Source organism: Salarias fasciatus, chromosome 1 (assembly GCF_902148845.1).
Source record: "Salarias fasciatus chromosome 1, fSalaFa1.1, whole genome shotgun sequence".
In the NCBI taxonomy this organism is placed as follows: domain Eukaryota; kingdom Metazoa; phylum Chordata; class Actinopteri; order Blenniiformes; family Blenniidae; genus Salarias; species Salarias fasciatus.
Window position 1 is genome coordinate 4,838,248 of NC_043745.1, and position 16,019 is coordinate 4,854,266.

The window sequence follows — 16,019 nt, forward strand, 5'->3', positions numbered from 1 at the left end:
CCACCATAAATATGTTGCACATTTTTAATGATGTGTACAATGTGCCCTGACATATTCATTGCAAGTACCTCTAACAGCACTAAATTGTCACTTGAAAGTCACAGTGCCGGTCCGGCACCAGCATTTTTTGGGGAGAATTTGAAAGGAATGACGTAATGCGCGCTCCGGCTGGTTAGGTTTCATTTTGTCCGCCATTACTCCGCCAGATGCTTAGTGAGCAACAACTGAGCAGGAGCTTCCAGAAAGTAAGAACAGACTGGCTTCTAGCACTGCCACAGCTCCACACAGACTCCACCAGGTAGAAGAAACTTAAATCTTACTTGAGCGCTTCTAAACGAGCGAAGACGGAGTCCCCCTCTTCCGTGCACGCGAGCCACAGGGACGAGTTTTTCACTAAGCTGCATTACGCCCAAGGCCTGCAGGGGGCGCTGTTTTGCATAAAACGTGCAAACTCCTCAACGCACCTTTAAATAAAGTGACAACTGATAACCTTTGTTGTGCTTTGGTCCGTTTACACGACACGGCGCTCATAGCCACTGAAAAGGTAACTTCTTGAAAATGGCTCCGGAGGTGGAAAATGCTCCATCACTACAACACGGAAAAGAGAGAATCTAACTTTTGAAAAGGCTTCAAGGTTAAAGGTTAGTATAGCTGACGATCAGTGGAATAACAGTTGAACTTGCTGGTCTGTCCATATGAATGTTGCGGTTCTCCCATCGTTAATGTCTAGTGTTTTATGTTCTCATACACCTATACCTCGTTTCAGCGTTTGTGTTGTTTTTGAGTAAATGCATCATTTTTTTAAGCCAAAATTTTTTAAATGAAAACACTAAAACAACGTGTTTTTACTTGAAGCCTTATCATTTAAACAGGGCCTGAAAAACCATGACAGAAGCCGTGTGCTTTCTTTCTTTGTTTTTTTTTAATTTTGGATGGAAGCTGTAACTTACTCATTGTTTTGAAGACACATTCTGGAGCTTCAGAGCAACAATAATGAGTCTGAATTTCTCTCCAACTATTTTGGAGCTCAAGCTGCGATGCTAATTAAATAAAACTAGGAAAAGAACGGAAACATTCACAGCAAATGTTGCAGCCTGCAGTCTGTATGATGATCGTTTTATGAGGTAGCGGTTCAAAGAAATCACTTTTCCTAGTTTACACAAAGCTGGCTGCTTTACACAGGTTTGCAGAGAGGTTCATTTGCTGTGATTCAGTTGTTATCAACCTCAATAAAACAGAGTGAAACTACGCTGTGATGCTAATGCTGATGGAACACAATTCAGCCGAGATAATCTGACGGCATCTTTCACTGGCACAGAGCGAGACTTTTCATCACCGAGCTCTGCGGTGCAATAACAGACTCGCCATACAGTAAGCAGCATTATTAAGCCTCCGGCACATTCTTGGCCTGCCGATGGATTTGTTACATGCAGCAGGTCAACCTTGAAACAAGTTAATTACAGCTCTAAATATGTACAGCCTGACTCTAATTACACACTGTGCAGTGACTCCACTAACGACTCAACAAACCTAATCCTAACTCTTTAGGAGCCAGTAATGTTCGCATGCGTGCGCGCTCACACACACACACACACACACACACACACACTAGTCTGCTCTAACAAAACCTGTGACACCTAGATAAACTGGAGAAATAATTCAGGATTTAAACTGCAAATCTACTCATAACACAGGCGCACACACACACACACACACACACATGCACGCACGCACGCACGCGTACGTGTGCGTGTCTGTGTGGACACACAGCACATCTCTCTCTCCGGCAGACCTCACCTCCCACACATATTACTTTGGCAGTGATGGAACAACAGCCTCCCTCCCAGGAGAGAAGACCAGTGCACAGGAGGAAAAAAACGGAGAGATATCAGTCTCTCAGATTAAAACACTAAATATACCGAGAGGTTTCATCCTCTTTCCATCTGTCAACTATCCCTGCCCACCACCCTCTATTCAACAAACTTTGTCTTCAGAAGTTCGAGCTCATCGCCGCAGCGATCCTTTGCCGTCGGAACAACATGAGACTCTTATTTTCAGATCCTGCCACTTCCTGTTTAACAGGCATGTGCCAGTGTGGGTCTTCACGTGGATTTCTTGCTCTGATGGAGACACAATGTGTTTACTGTCGGAGATTGTGGGGATGTGTCATCTGTTCAGGGACTAAAATACAGTCATCCGAGGGAAACGGTGACAGTCCTGACGACACCGGGCTGCGGGAAGCCGTTGGACTCGTTACACAGGAAGGCACAAGAAAACAGATGTATGAATCAGCAGCAGTTTGTGTTCAAATCCGCAACACATGCAGAAGTGTTTCATAAAAAAAAAAAAAAAAAGTGAAGTGTAAATACCTGGATCTGGAGCTACACCAGGGGTGTCAAACATCAGGCCCATGGGCCAAAACCAGCCTGCATGACGCTCCAATCTGGCACAACTAACAAAATTTAAAACATTCAATGAAAAAACACTAAGAGTAGCAAGCACGATGACCTGATGCTGCAATGAAAACTGGCTCCCTGGTTGATAAGCTATCTTCAAAGGCATGCTGTCAGGGGAGGTTTGGAAAAAGACGCAGAGGGAAACAGCTAAAGGAGGAGTGTTTGGCACATTTCCTTTTACTTTACAGCAGAAAGTATCATTAAAATTGGCTTTATGTTGAGATTGTGTATGTGATTTTGTGCAATTTGTGACAATATTGACATTTTTATCATGTAGCGATACTGTTTGACATAACAAAGACAAGTTTAATGTTAAAGGTGCTTATGACAATAATTTACTGGTTTCTCACATTCTGCACTTGCACATTATTCTATAAACTGTATAGAATATAGATGTCAGGATTAAAGTTTGAGCCACATTTGAAACACAGTACAACAGCTTTGAGAATGATCTGCAAAAATGTGCTCAACATTTTCGAAAGTTCTCTATTAAATCCATTCACAGTGGATTTGAGGCTGTAGCGTTGGATAAATGTTGGTTACTGTGCAGCAGATGAAATGAGACGGTCACTGCAGAATTGTAATGCCACAGCAAATTAATCCACACAGCGGACTGAACCTGAACTTAATTAGTTTCAGTAATTTCCATCCAGCCTGTTGGCGCAGGTATGTGAAGCAGCTCAAACAGGACCGATGTTACTTAAGGAGTCACACGCCATCACATCACTGAAGTCCATCTCCCGCGACTTTAAAGGTACGTTAACACCTGAGAGCAATTCTGTTACGAGAGAAAACCGTCCACTTAACATGACATGAGTTTTCGTTTTTCAATAGAGCGATCTCTGTTTCTGAACGCATGAATGGGGCTCTCGACAGTTCATATCTGTTTCTTCCTTCTGTGGCTGTAAAACTTACCCAAACATCTCCATGTGAAAATGTTGAGCACTTGAGCTTGATGCGCATATTCTTGCTTTTTTGTTTCTCTGGAGCTACATTGTGTGCCTCTTCTGCCATTTAATTCCACACAATTCTTTTTTTTTTTAAACAGCAGAAGACAAAATACTGGAGGAAGCCAACAGTATTGCTAACAGCTAGAGGACTACTGATGTCAGCACAGAAGTCATACTGCGTCTCGCTAGCTTACGGTCGGGTGAGTTGACAGAGTTTATAGTGTAAAGAAGAGAAACATAAAAATGTGTTTGTGCCAGTTCTGTCTGTAAGCCATGATTGTTTTTTTTCTCGGTGTCACAAAAGCTCCCTGAGCTTCTATTTACTTTGTGTGTGCAGGCCCAGCTGGAGCCTGCTCCGTCTGGTTAGAGGAAAAGTCACGGCAGACTGAACCTGCTCCACTTCTCTTTATCCTCTGACCTAAAATCTTTCTGTTCTTCGCTTCACCTCGTAATGACCACAAACGACCCTTCTGAATGTCCACCTCAAGCAAAGCAAACTCTGCTCGATGTAAAAGATGTAGCACTCAGTCCCGAGTATTGCTGACGTGTAATCGGGGACATCTGAAATAATACCAGAGGGCCAGAGATACATGTGATTTATGTTCTGTCGGTGCTCATAGCTCCAAGACTGAGAGGCTACAGTGGAAGGATCCATGGTTCCTTTGTGTTGAGCCTCTTTATCTGCCATCACACAGGCAGGCTGAGTCCTGGGGCTGTGGGAGGAGGGGAAGGCTTTGTCAGAACTTCTCTTCATTATTGAAGACAACTCCTGCCTTCCACCCAGTGTGTGGTTAGCCAGAGGAGGGCCATCGGTCAGGGACGGAGAATGACTAAGCGCTGCTCTGAACACCACAGTCAGGTCCTTTACTTCCTGTGGCCATCCACACACGGTTTCTCCCCAGTGAGCTCAACTCGAAGACGTCCACTCCCGCTTTTCTGCACATCACTTCACAACAGCTCACATCTTGTTAATTCAATTCTTCCTGGGAAGAAACACACAAAACAGCAGTGCTGATTGCTGTGAGAGAAGCGTCATTCAGGGACAGCGGCATTTAATTCCCATTATGTTATCTAGCCTTTAAAAACAGCCATGTCCAAAAAACACACAATAACACATATCTACAAAACAGAATGAAAAACAACCTCTAAAAACTCAAATATAATATATCCATATCTATTCCACAGGTAATCTTTACACACTGTGCATACTCAAACACACACACACACACACACACACACACACACACACACACACACACACACACACACCACACACACACACACACACCACACACACACAGGCCTGCTCTTACTAAACCTGTTTGAACATGTTTGAAAAGAGGCAGGATGAAGTAAAACTCATTAAATTCTTCTCCTTCTCCAATAATCAACAATGTTTGAAATATATTTTCTTAATTCTGCTAAAAAAAACAATCAAACGATTTAAAAATAAAACCTTTCAGAAAAAAATTAAAAAAAAAACCCACTGCAGCACCACTCAAGATGAAATTGGGGTGTATGAAGCTGAACTAAAATGTTTTAGACACCCTGGTTTATGGTCAGTTAGTTATGTAGGAAACACTCATTTGGACTGTCAAATTTACCCTCTTAAATTTGGAGATTTACATCTTTAAAATAATTGGCTCTAAATTAAATTACCACTTGAAATATAATCAGACTTATTGTTTTTATTGTAAAAGTTTCTACTTTATTCCTATGTGTGCATGTTGGTGTGGGCGGACGTCTCTACAATTGTTTGGTTTCAGTGTAAAGTTTCAGCAAATCAGAGAGATCAGAACGGTCGACGGTCTTCTTTGAGAGGGTTCGATGTTGGTGACTACTGGTTCTTCTTGAACACATTCTTTTCTGGAAAAACCAACAAGGGGAGCACTTTTTATATCAATTGAAATTGAGGAGAGAAAATGCACTGGGTCCCAGATTGCTCTGATTTTGGACTTTATCCGTTATTTGCAACCTTAAGTCCTGGTCCTGGTCTTGGTCCTAGTCTTGGTCCTGGGACGCTGTGGTCTTGGTCTAGTCTTGATCCTGGGATGCTCTGGTCTTGGTCCTAGTCTTGGTCCTGGGATGCTCTGGTCTTGGTCTAGTCTTGGTCCTGGGATGCTCTGGTCTTGGTCTGGTCTTGGTTCTGGGATGCTCTGGTCTTGGTCTGGTCTTGGTTCTGGGATGCTCTGGTCTTGGTCTGGTCTTGGTTCTGGGATGCTCTGGTCTTGGTCTGGTCTTGGTTCTGGGATGCTCTGGTCTTGGTCTGGTCTTGGTCCTGGGATGCTCTGGTCTTGGTCTGGTCTTGGTCCTGGGATGCTCTGGTCTTGGTCTGGTCTTGGTCCTGGGATGCTCTGGTCTTGGTCTGGTCTTGGTTCGGGATGCTCTGGTCTTGGTCTTGACTCAGTCTCGCCTGATCTTGACTACAACACGATCACTTCTGAACAAAATAATTTACTGCTGATGTTTACTCTCTCCATGAACAAACCAATTTTCACTTTAAGTGTGAGAACATCTGTGTATTACTGAGTTCATTATAAATCCACTGAACAAAAATATAAACACTTTGGTTTTTGCTCCCATTGTTCATGAGCTGAAGATCAAAGAGTTTTTCTACAGACACAAACAGCCTTTTTCTTTCAAGTATTGTTGGAAAAAGTGTCTAATTGTGTGATCGTACTTCTCCTTTGCCCAGATAATCCCTCCCCCTCACAGGATGCTATTAGACAGCAGTATTATTTCACAGGCGTATCTTAGGTTGACCACAATGAAAGGACATTAAAATGTGCAGTTTAAACAAACACCACAATGCCACACGTCTCAACGTTTGAGGGCGTGTGCAAGTAGCATCCTGACTGTAGGAATGCTGAACCGGATCTGTCGCCTGTGAATTGAGTGTCACTTCTTTACCATAAGCCGGCCTCACAACTGCAGACTACAGGTGGCCACAGCGGCTCAGGACCTCCACATCCAGCATCTTTACCTCCAACATGGTCTGGCAGTCACCTGGGCAGCCGCTGCAACAATCGCTTTGCAGAACCAAAACATTTCTGCACAAACTTTCAAAAAGCGCCTCAGGGAAGCTCATCTACATGCTCGTCTTTCTCATCGGGGTCTCCACCTGACTGCAGGTTTTTTTTTTTGGTCATAACCAACGTGATCAGACAAACGGTCACATTTTCGGGCATCAGGAGTTTTCGTCAAAGACTTCTCACGGTTTTCACCGTGCTGGGCAGTGGGGTTATGGTGTGGGAGGTCTGTTTACCTTTTTGAAAGGCAAACAACAGATTGAAACAGTCACACAGTCATTTTTCTCTTCACTATGGCTTCAGCACCACGGACAGCTCCACAGCCAAATCACATGTTTTTTTCAGTTACATTTAAAGAAAGCAAGGAAGAATCCACTTCAGGTTTTGGACATTAAGTCTGGGAAGGTTCAGGTGTTTTTAAATCCTGATGCTGATTGACTGCAGACTATAGAGTACGCTACAACAAATACATTTAATAGCTACAAACCACAAGCTGACCTGTGTTGTGGCACATGTGGTAAAAGCTACTAAAAAAAAAAATGTATGATTAGAACATTTAAGTTACAATGAAAGCTAATCGAGCATCAAAGTGGTTGTAATAATTGTGGGGCAGCAAAATTATGCAATTTACAAAATAGCAATTCAATGCTTTTTAAATTCAACATTGAAAATTGCACAGAAAATGTTATTAATCAAGATCAAGTGTGGCAAATAAGAAAAGTTTAACCAATACCAATCACTAATCATCCATCCAGCCACCTGTCCTGAAACCAATCCAAAGTAATTATGGACTCATCACAAATTGCATAAAATACGATGAAGACTAAAAAAAAAAAAAACACTGTCAATCGGTGAGTTTTGAGGTTGTATTACTAACGTGTGAAGGAAAGTTTTTACTCTTCCAAACGTGACTGAGGTGCTGGCTAATCTTAATCTTTTTGCCTCATATTCTGTTATTATCTCCACTTCCCCCCTCGGGGAGGATGAAGTGTTGGGCTCGAGATCTGGGATGAGGCTTGCCGTGTTCCTTACCCAGAGCCATGAAGTCCTCATGGTCCCAGGCCTGCAGCTGGGCCAGCGGCCCGCTGTACAGCAGCAGTCCGTCGGCCACGTCTGTGATGAACTCCAGCGACACGTGGCTCTCGAAGCAGGGCATCATGGGAGGAAACCAGGCATAGCCGTTGCCTTGGAAACTGTGCTTGTTCTGCTGGCATTCAGGCCCCTCGAACTGAGCCGGGCACTGGCACCTGGGGAGAGAGGGGAAAACCAGAATTACAGCCGTTAATGTTGGGGAGGGTCTGGGGAGGGTTAGGGCTTAAAAACAGACCCCAGCTTTCCACAAACCACTTTCTGGATTTAGCTCGTTCATCACTGGCGTTTGCAGTGTGTGCCTCTGACAGCGCTCCCCTTCGGCTACCCGTCTCTCACTCCGTATGCTTCACGGATGCAGATGTTCTCATTAGTGGTGAAACCACAGGGAGAATCACCACATCACTAGGAAACTCCTCCTCTCTGTATTTCCAGGCATTCCGGCGCTCATTTGTACCACTGCTTCCTGCAACAATTTCACCTCTCACCCCCCTCTCCTCAGCTGCGTTTCATGATCCGGTTTATGAATTTATGATTCTCAATCCTTTTTCTTCGCTCGAGCACCTTCCCACAATGTGTGACCTTTTCTGTCCGTGTGAAGCATTTATCTCTGAAATGTGAGGTGAAAAAAAAAGTGACTAAATCAATGAATTTCTGTCTTGTGTTATGGGAAAAAGAAGCAGAATAAATCCACAGATTGGTAAAATACAGTGACACTTTCCTAAGCTCCACTCACCATGCAAAACACAATATGGTATTCTGAGAGTGTGTTGTTTTAAATTTGTCACCCTTCCTTCCTGAAGAGTCGTGGATGAATCAGTGCGGATGCTTTCAACTCAATCCACATGTTGGGGGCAATTATGACATATAGAGATTGCACACACAGACACAGGCTTGTGGGTGAGAACGAGGTATTTCTCCGGGGGAATTCTTCAGTCCCTAATAAGTGAGTTTTTCATTGGTTTGTGTTATTCACACTTCAACTGCATCTTGAGATATTTTCAGATTTTCAGCCTCGTGGAACCGACAAAGCCACGAAAAGATGTTACAAACACACACACACACACACACACACACACACACACACACACACACACACACAGCACAAAAAGCATTGGTGTTCAGCAGACAGCTCATTTCTCATCTAAATGTTCCTTCTTTCTCCAGCTCATTTTCCTGCCTGTGCTCCCGTCCAGGATTGAAAGACACACACACACACACACACACACACACACACACACACACACACACAGTCAGGAATCATACATCTCACGTATATCACCACGTCTGAGCAAATAAAGGCGGGATATGTCGCTGGAGTACGGCTTGAATCGCACAAACACGCTCACAAACCGGCATGTTGGAGGAATGCTAATGCACCGTGTAACAAAGGAATGCAGATCGAGCTCCACAATGGTACGATGCCACTGCGCGTGTTTCTGAAATGTGCCGTCCATCACACCCAGCCAACTCACTGCGGAGGGCTCAAGCAGTTTGCTCCGTTTGTGACGTTACCAGGTTTGCTTTCTTGATGTTCAGTAATGTCTGCTGGTTTGGTTTGGGCTCAACGCTGAACATCCAGCTTTGACTCTCCATTATGAACAGCAGAAAGTTTCTACCTCTCAGCCTGGTTCTTCAAAACAAGTCCATCTCTACATGTACATATCTGTATATACAGTACATAGTGATAATTTTGCAACAAACTGTACAGCCCCATCATCACAGTACTGATATATTTTATGTGTGATCCAACAGTCTGCAGAAAGCCAAAGGTAGAGCTCATAAATCACAGCTGTAGGTTTTTGATCTGCGTGGTATTGATGCACGTGGCTCCCAGCGCTACATTATGTAACTACTTATTCAATTAGTGAAGCGTAATGAGTGATTACTCCATTAATTCCTCAAGTACTGCGTGGTTTGAATGCGGGAGCGCGGTAATGGTGTGATGTACCAAGCACTTGTGGCACAGATGAGAGCCAGTAATGGAAACCATCAGGCTTTAGAAATTCAGCCAAAGCAAAAACATTCACAAAAGTGATTTTTTTTTTCAGTATATTTTTAGATAAATGATTTTAATCATCAATGATACAGGTGGAAAACGAAACGAGATTGATTTTGAATAATAGCCCATCATTTGTATAGCCGCTTAGAGGCAGCGGGGAAACCTGAACATTTGTATTTCCATTTCGGGCACCATAATTCTCCCAGCTCGAAACAATTGGAAGCATAGTTTTAGTCACAATTGCGAAGCCCAGCAATCCTCTTAAGGCGGCTTTTGTTTTGCTCTTTCCTTGTCAGCGGGGGAATTGTGTTTGTTAGCGTCGGGCTGGGTGCCGTAATCCCGCCCGGTCCCCAAATCTCATTAATCCCAGTGCCTCCATTATCTGCATGCTCTTCCCTCAATCTTGCAGGGTAATCTGTTTGTGTGTGTCGGGCCGGGGTCATATCTGAAAGCCTCTGGAGCAGAAAACTATCCTGCAGCAATTCTATCTTTTATTAACTCTTATCTTATCGCTGTTTGTTATTCTCTCCCCCTTCACACTCCTGTTGCTGCAGTTTTTCCACTTTCGGCAATGATTTTTTCTCGTCAGTTTCTTTCATCTTTCCTCTACGTTTTTTTCCCCCCATTCTTTTTGCTCCCGTCCCTTTTTCCGTCGTCTTTCCTGGTTTTTTCTGCCTGTTCGAATCTTTTCACAAGCTCATTTATCTGCTATTATCAATAACTCTTTTCCTTTTCCTGACATTCCTCGCCGTGTCTGTCTCCTCCTCTGATCCTGCAGAATCACACAGCAGATGTTCGCGGGCGCTCGGCTACTGTAACGTGATTGAAAATGTGACAATCACACACCGCGTGTGTGTGTCTGTAGGATGACAACTTTTTTTTTTTTTGTCTGCTTTGCCTTGTTCTCTGCCTGCCGACTATTTGGCTGCTGCTTCACAAAGAAACATTTCCAGACACTTCCAGCCTGGCTTACATCCAATTTTTAATAAAAAGAAGATGTGGCACGTGACGTTTCCAAGACTGCAGTGAATCACCCCCAGTCTTCACTTATGTAACTGTACAAAATGAAACTCCAATTTCTGACTGTAAATCATGATAACAGTTACTTTCAGGTCTTTTTTTTTAATATAACAGAACCACATTGTCTGTTAAATGGGCTCTATACGAATAAAATTGGATTCTTTTGAATTGCCGGTACGGTCAGGCTTCCTCTGTACATTGGTTTCTAATGTAGCATTTTGGATTTTTCCCCATCAGGAACAGGTCAGATTCAACCAAAGCCTGCTATGCTTTCACTCTATACCACACAGCAATGAGGAAGTTTGCCTCTTTAGCTAAAAACAGATCATCTGCAGGATCTGTGACAGTGGAACTTGGGAGTTTGTGGTCTGATTGTTACCTGTTGCTCCCTGTTTCTGTCCGATCCTTAACTCTCCTCCACTCCCAGAACCCAACTGGAGCAACAGAGTGTCTCCTCCTCTGGGTCTGGTTCAACACGTATTCCTTCTGTTAAAAGTGAGTTTTTCTTTTCCACCACCTCTTATACTTGCTCAGGTGGAACTGTTGGTTTTTCTCTGTCAACGTGTCTTTGAATGACTGTGTTGACGTGAAAGAAATAAAACCGAACAGGAAATGAAATAAATTTTACAGAGGAAATCAATGTTTTTTCCTAGCATTGCCTTACATGACTACACTTGACAACTCATTCCACATATTTTCTTCATGTTTCTCTACACACCTTTTGCTGGTTGTTGGTGCTAATTATTATATGTCAAGCACGGTAACACAACACAACTAATTTAATGTTTTCTATGCACTTGCAGATATACTGCAGTCAGTCAAGCTGATAAATGGCACTTGGTTTGTTTTTCCTAATTTCCTATCAAAACAGACTTGCTCTTTTGTCGAGGGACTAAATACTGTTTGAAAGAAAAACTTCATGTTTGTTATTTCTCCCTCTTTTTTCTAGTCATGGTGCTAATGATTAGCTCTAAGCACCAATGAATAACAGCTAACTTCTTGTTTCTTGTGCTTCTGTAGATTTATTTCATGTGAGTTGCTGCCTCAGACATTTTACTATTACAACACTGGCAGACAACACTGCATCGCGGTTACTTTGATTTCACACACTGTCACATTTACATCTTATGTATGAAGGTTGTGAGCCGCTTCCACATCTTCAGCTAAATGATTATCTTTGAGTGTTAACGGTGAGTCGCTTGTCAGCTTTAATCATGTGGGTTTAAAGATTTTTCACTGAAGTGCATGTGAATGTGTGGAAACCTTTTCAGTTAATGAGTCTACAGCCAAGTAAAGGTAAAGTTTTGTTAATCAGCAGCTTAATATTCTCTCGTTGGCAGCATAGCGCTCTCACAGTGTGCGCTGTGGCTTTCAAGTTCTCCCGTCACACTTGTTCCGAATCAAGCTGGACGGAGCCAGACTTCGCAACGAGCCCTCAGACCCGTCTTTTCAGTGAAGACAGAGAAACTTTCCCCCCTTCGGCAGACGAATGTGAGCACGGCCTTCCAGTTTTCAGCCCGGCACATCCATCATTCTGCACAGCGAAGCTTAAAATTTCCACTGCAGACCAAACACGGTCCGGAGAGGAGGGGGAGTTAAGCACTTTTGTTGTCAAGACGCGAAACACGGCACATTTCACTTCCACAAAACAGTTTCAGAACTCAGAATATGACAAATGTGCTTCATTATCAAGGAGACAGTTTCTATTGTTCCAAAACAATTATTAAGAGCTCCACTGAAGAATCTCCTGTAAAGCTGTATTAAGAAACAAAGTTGTGATAATTGCTTTTGAGGTTAATGAGACAATTAGTTGTGGTTCCTGCAGACAGACAACCTCCACAGTAACGGGGTTCCAGCAGATGAGCGGATTTTATCACTGAAGAAAGAAACGTTCAGAGGTGGTCAGACAGACTATTCTGAAGATCGATCCAACATTCAACGACTGACGGCAATGAGGTGTGCAGCAGGACTCAGCTCACCTTAGAGGCAGATTTTGAGGGTAAAACTGAACAAAAACTTTGCGAGTTATTAAAAGACAAGTTATTAAAAGACAAAGATCTAAAGAAAAGTGCAAAGTTTGAAAGGCAAAGTGGAAGTAACACACTGAAGATATTCACTTACTGTATTTAACTTTGGATCTGACAATATTTTCATTTTGAATTAGCTTTAATGCAACTTGATATTTTTTATCCAAATAATTTTTAATTGAAATATATTCCTGCCTTTTAGTAGCAGAAAACTTATCCTTTTAACAGAAATAATTTCTAATTTGTAGGTACATTAGGCACAAAATAACCACCATTGTGTAATTTCTGCACTTTGTTGTTTTGCTGACAAACACATTAAACCAAAGGTCTGCAATCGACAATAAAATGTGAATAAGAAGTTAAAAAATACTTTAGAAAATTGAATTAGATATAATCAGTTCCTAGTCTAGTCAATATTACTTTAGCTGAACCAGGCACACTGTACAAACATTTCAAGACACAGCAGAGCTGGAACGGTTGAAATCACATTGATTTTATTCTCTGTCACACTTCTGGGACTCCTGGCTGCTTCTGAACAGTGCGCCCAGTTATCAGAACTGTCTTAACATGCAAAGTGATACAACCTTGTTTGCAGATGAGATTGGCAGCGAGAGTGAGAGCAGCGCAGAGACGTGTCCATCGCTCTGATAACTGTGCGCTTTGTGTGTCTGTGTTTGGAGCATGAGAGTAATCCAGGGATTATGTCTGACGTGGATCCAGCCAGTCATGGCCGCGGGGTCCGGCAGTGAGACACATTACAGCCAGCCGCACTCAAATCCTGCCCTTTTCATTCACTGCTTCTAATTAAATGAAGCTGAAGGGGAAAATTAACTTCTACAAGTCGCAGCAGAAAGCTTAGTGGACACGGTGTGTAGAGGCTTTATGTTCATCTGGTGTCACATATGTTCTGACAAAACGTGTGAGTGTGTGTGTGTGTGTGGTTGTGCCTAAAAACACCTGTAATAGCATTCTGCTCTGGCTTTGTTCTTTGTGATGTTTGAATTCAGACTAGTTCAACATGATGTGAACACCGGCTTTACAGATGGTTCTTTTTGCACAAAGGAAACAGATTATTCCTAATGAGAGTTTCATGAAATCCAAAATGCAGAAACATGTTTTACTATCAAGAGATTATCAAACACATTTTACTTCAGGGTTTGCATTCAGTCCAGTTGTATCTTGAGTGTCGCAGACCAGTAAAATGGAGCCACAAAAACCTTTACATGTAAAATTTAAGAAAATGATGGTAGAAAATGACTCCAACCTCAACATCGAGTCAATTTTGCTGAAACGTTTTGCAGTGAAATACAATGAAGAAAAGTTCAAGTTCAAGAAAAGTTTCCCTGCAGCTGCTGCATTATGGGTATTTTTATAAACTCCCCCTGGCTGCGTGCCTTTAAGGCTAATGCTAGTTAGCTAGCTTTCACGACAACATCACTGATATCGCAGCTGTGGTCTCAGTATTATGTTGTGTCCACTACTCCAAATATTTGTTAGAAAAATAAATACAAAAACAAACAAATAAATAAATAAATAAATCTATGTTTTCTTCAACATTTGAGCAACTTGGTTGGTGGTTTGGCCAGATTGGAGCCATTTGCAGGCTGGTATTGGCCCACGGGCCTTATGTTTGACATCCATGCACCATCATGTCTTAGTAAGTTACTGTACAGGTGCATCTAAAACTAGTCTTTTATAAAGTTGAACAGATGCGTCATTTTGTTAGAAAGTAAAGCTAAAATTCAGGAGATGATTTCCGTCCTGTGTAATCAGAGTGTGAGCAGTGGAATTATTCAGGCTCTGCCCACACACACCTGATGCAGTCGTCATTGTCCAGCTCACTCGAAGAGACTGCCAGTCGTAACTTTCAAGGTTTAATTTGTACGTAGAGATGAGGTGAAAATTAACAGACTTTAATGAATACAGACTCACATTCCAACACAACAATAACAACTCCTAACCAAGGTCATCACGTCTTACTTTTCCTCTTTTCATCCAAGCAGGTTTTTACAACATACCCAAGACTTGCTTTGAGGGTTTTCTTTTGTCCTCATCATAAACGTCATCTGGTGCTGGATGAGGTGTCTTTCATCAGCTGGTGTTACTGGTGTGAGAGCGTCCTGTCTCATCTGACAGATGATCACACCCCCTGCTGTGCGTCCACTCCGGCAGGATGCTGCTCCAGATGTGGGACAGCAGGTAGGCTCTCTGGTTCCTGCTCATTGGCCTCGCTTCCTTATTTCACTGGATTCATAATCCTGTAGCAGTCCTCTTCAGGGCGGATGGCTCAATAACCGCCTCAGTAACACCAGCTGATAAAAGGATACATCATACACCACCGCCTGATGACGCTTTTGACAAATAACATGTCAAAGGTATGCTTTAATAACCTACACGACTGAAAAAAAAGAAAAGCACAATACTGTTGAGTAAAGAAAAAGCAAAATGATTAATTGAACTGCCATGCAAGGTGTTCGCACACTATTGGGTGCAAAATGGACAAATGAACCTGGTGAGATGGGGATCGAACAGCCCAACTTGAAATTGGAAAAAGACTTGCTCGACCTCTCGAAGCAATGCTTCTGACTGTGGTTTATGAATGCCTTCAACTAAAATAGTGATGGACTGGAGCCTTATGCAGGGAGCCTTAAAAGGTGCACAAGATGGATAACTGCATTGATTGATTAACCTCATAGTTACATTCTGGTCTCATTCCCTGTATGAGGAGTAGTACTGGACTGCTATCAGGGTCAGAATGCAGAGGAGCACACAGCACAGTTGCTGTGGGTTGCTATTGGAAGACACACTGCCGCAGTTATTCCTAGGAAAAACAGGTGGTGCCACAGCTTCGTTTTTGTTTTGTTTTTTTTGGATGCTGAACAATAAGCTCAAAAAGCTCACCAGCTACACTGACCAAGTCTACCTACGTGTCATGTAAACCCAACAAGCATCCATGGATGGACTTCAAACAAGCTGAAAGACCAAACAGTGACACTGTCCAAGTATCAATTAGGATTTGAGAACAGCAGCAACCAAGAAGTGATTTATTGTTTGACACAGAACATGCTACACCTTGAAGGAGACGGACTGCAACCCCAGAGAACCACGGGAGACATCACTGCTGTGAGTCTGTAGGACTGTTTTCTTTCTCCTGTAATGTCTGTAAAGTCAGGAACATGTTGACTCAGATAAATTAATCCGTACATTTCTTACCTCCAGGGTAGACTATTGCATTTCTGTACTAGCAGGGTGTCCCAACAGCTGATTAGGAAGTCTTGATTGATTAAAAATGCTGCAGTGGGAGTACTATGATACTCTTATAACAGCAACTAACAGGAGAGATCACATCACTCCAATATTAGCTTCTCTTTGGTTTCTTGTTAAATAGAATTTGAAATGTTTTTACTTATAAAGTTACTACTAATTACGCTCAATCTGTTACTCCC

General features: G+C 42.6%; 1 protein-coding gene across 1 annotated transcript in view; it reads right to left on the reverse strand.

The window, feature by feature from the left end:
* The window catches only part of LOC115389982 (neural-cadherin-like), a 317,885-nt gene that overhangs the window by 18,982 nt on the left and 282,884 nt on the right, over positions 1-16,019 (reverse strand). The window contains 1 exon segment of the mRNA XM_030093608.1: positions 7,468-7,682. Within this exon segment, the coding sequence (XP_029949468.1) occupies positions 7,468-7,682 (215 nt within the window).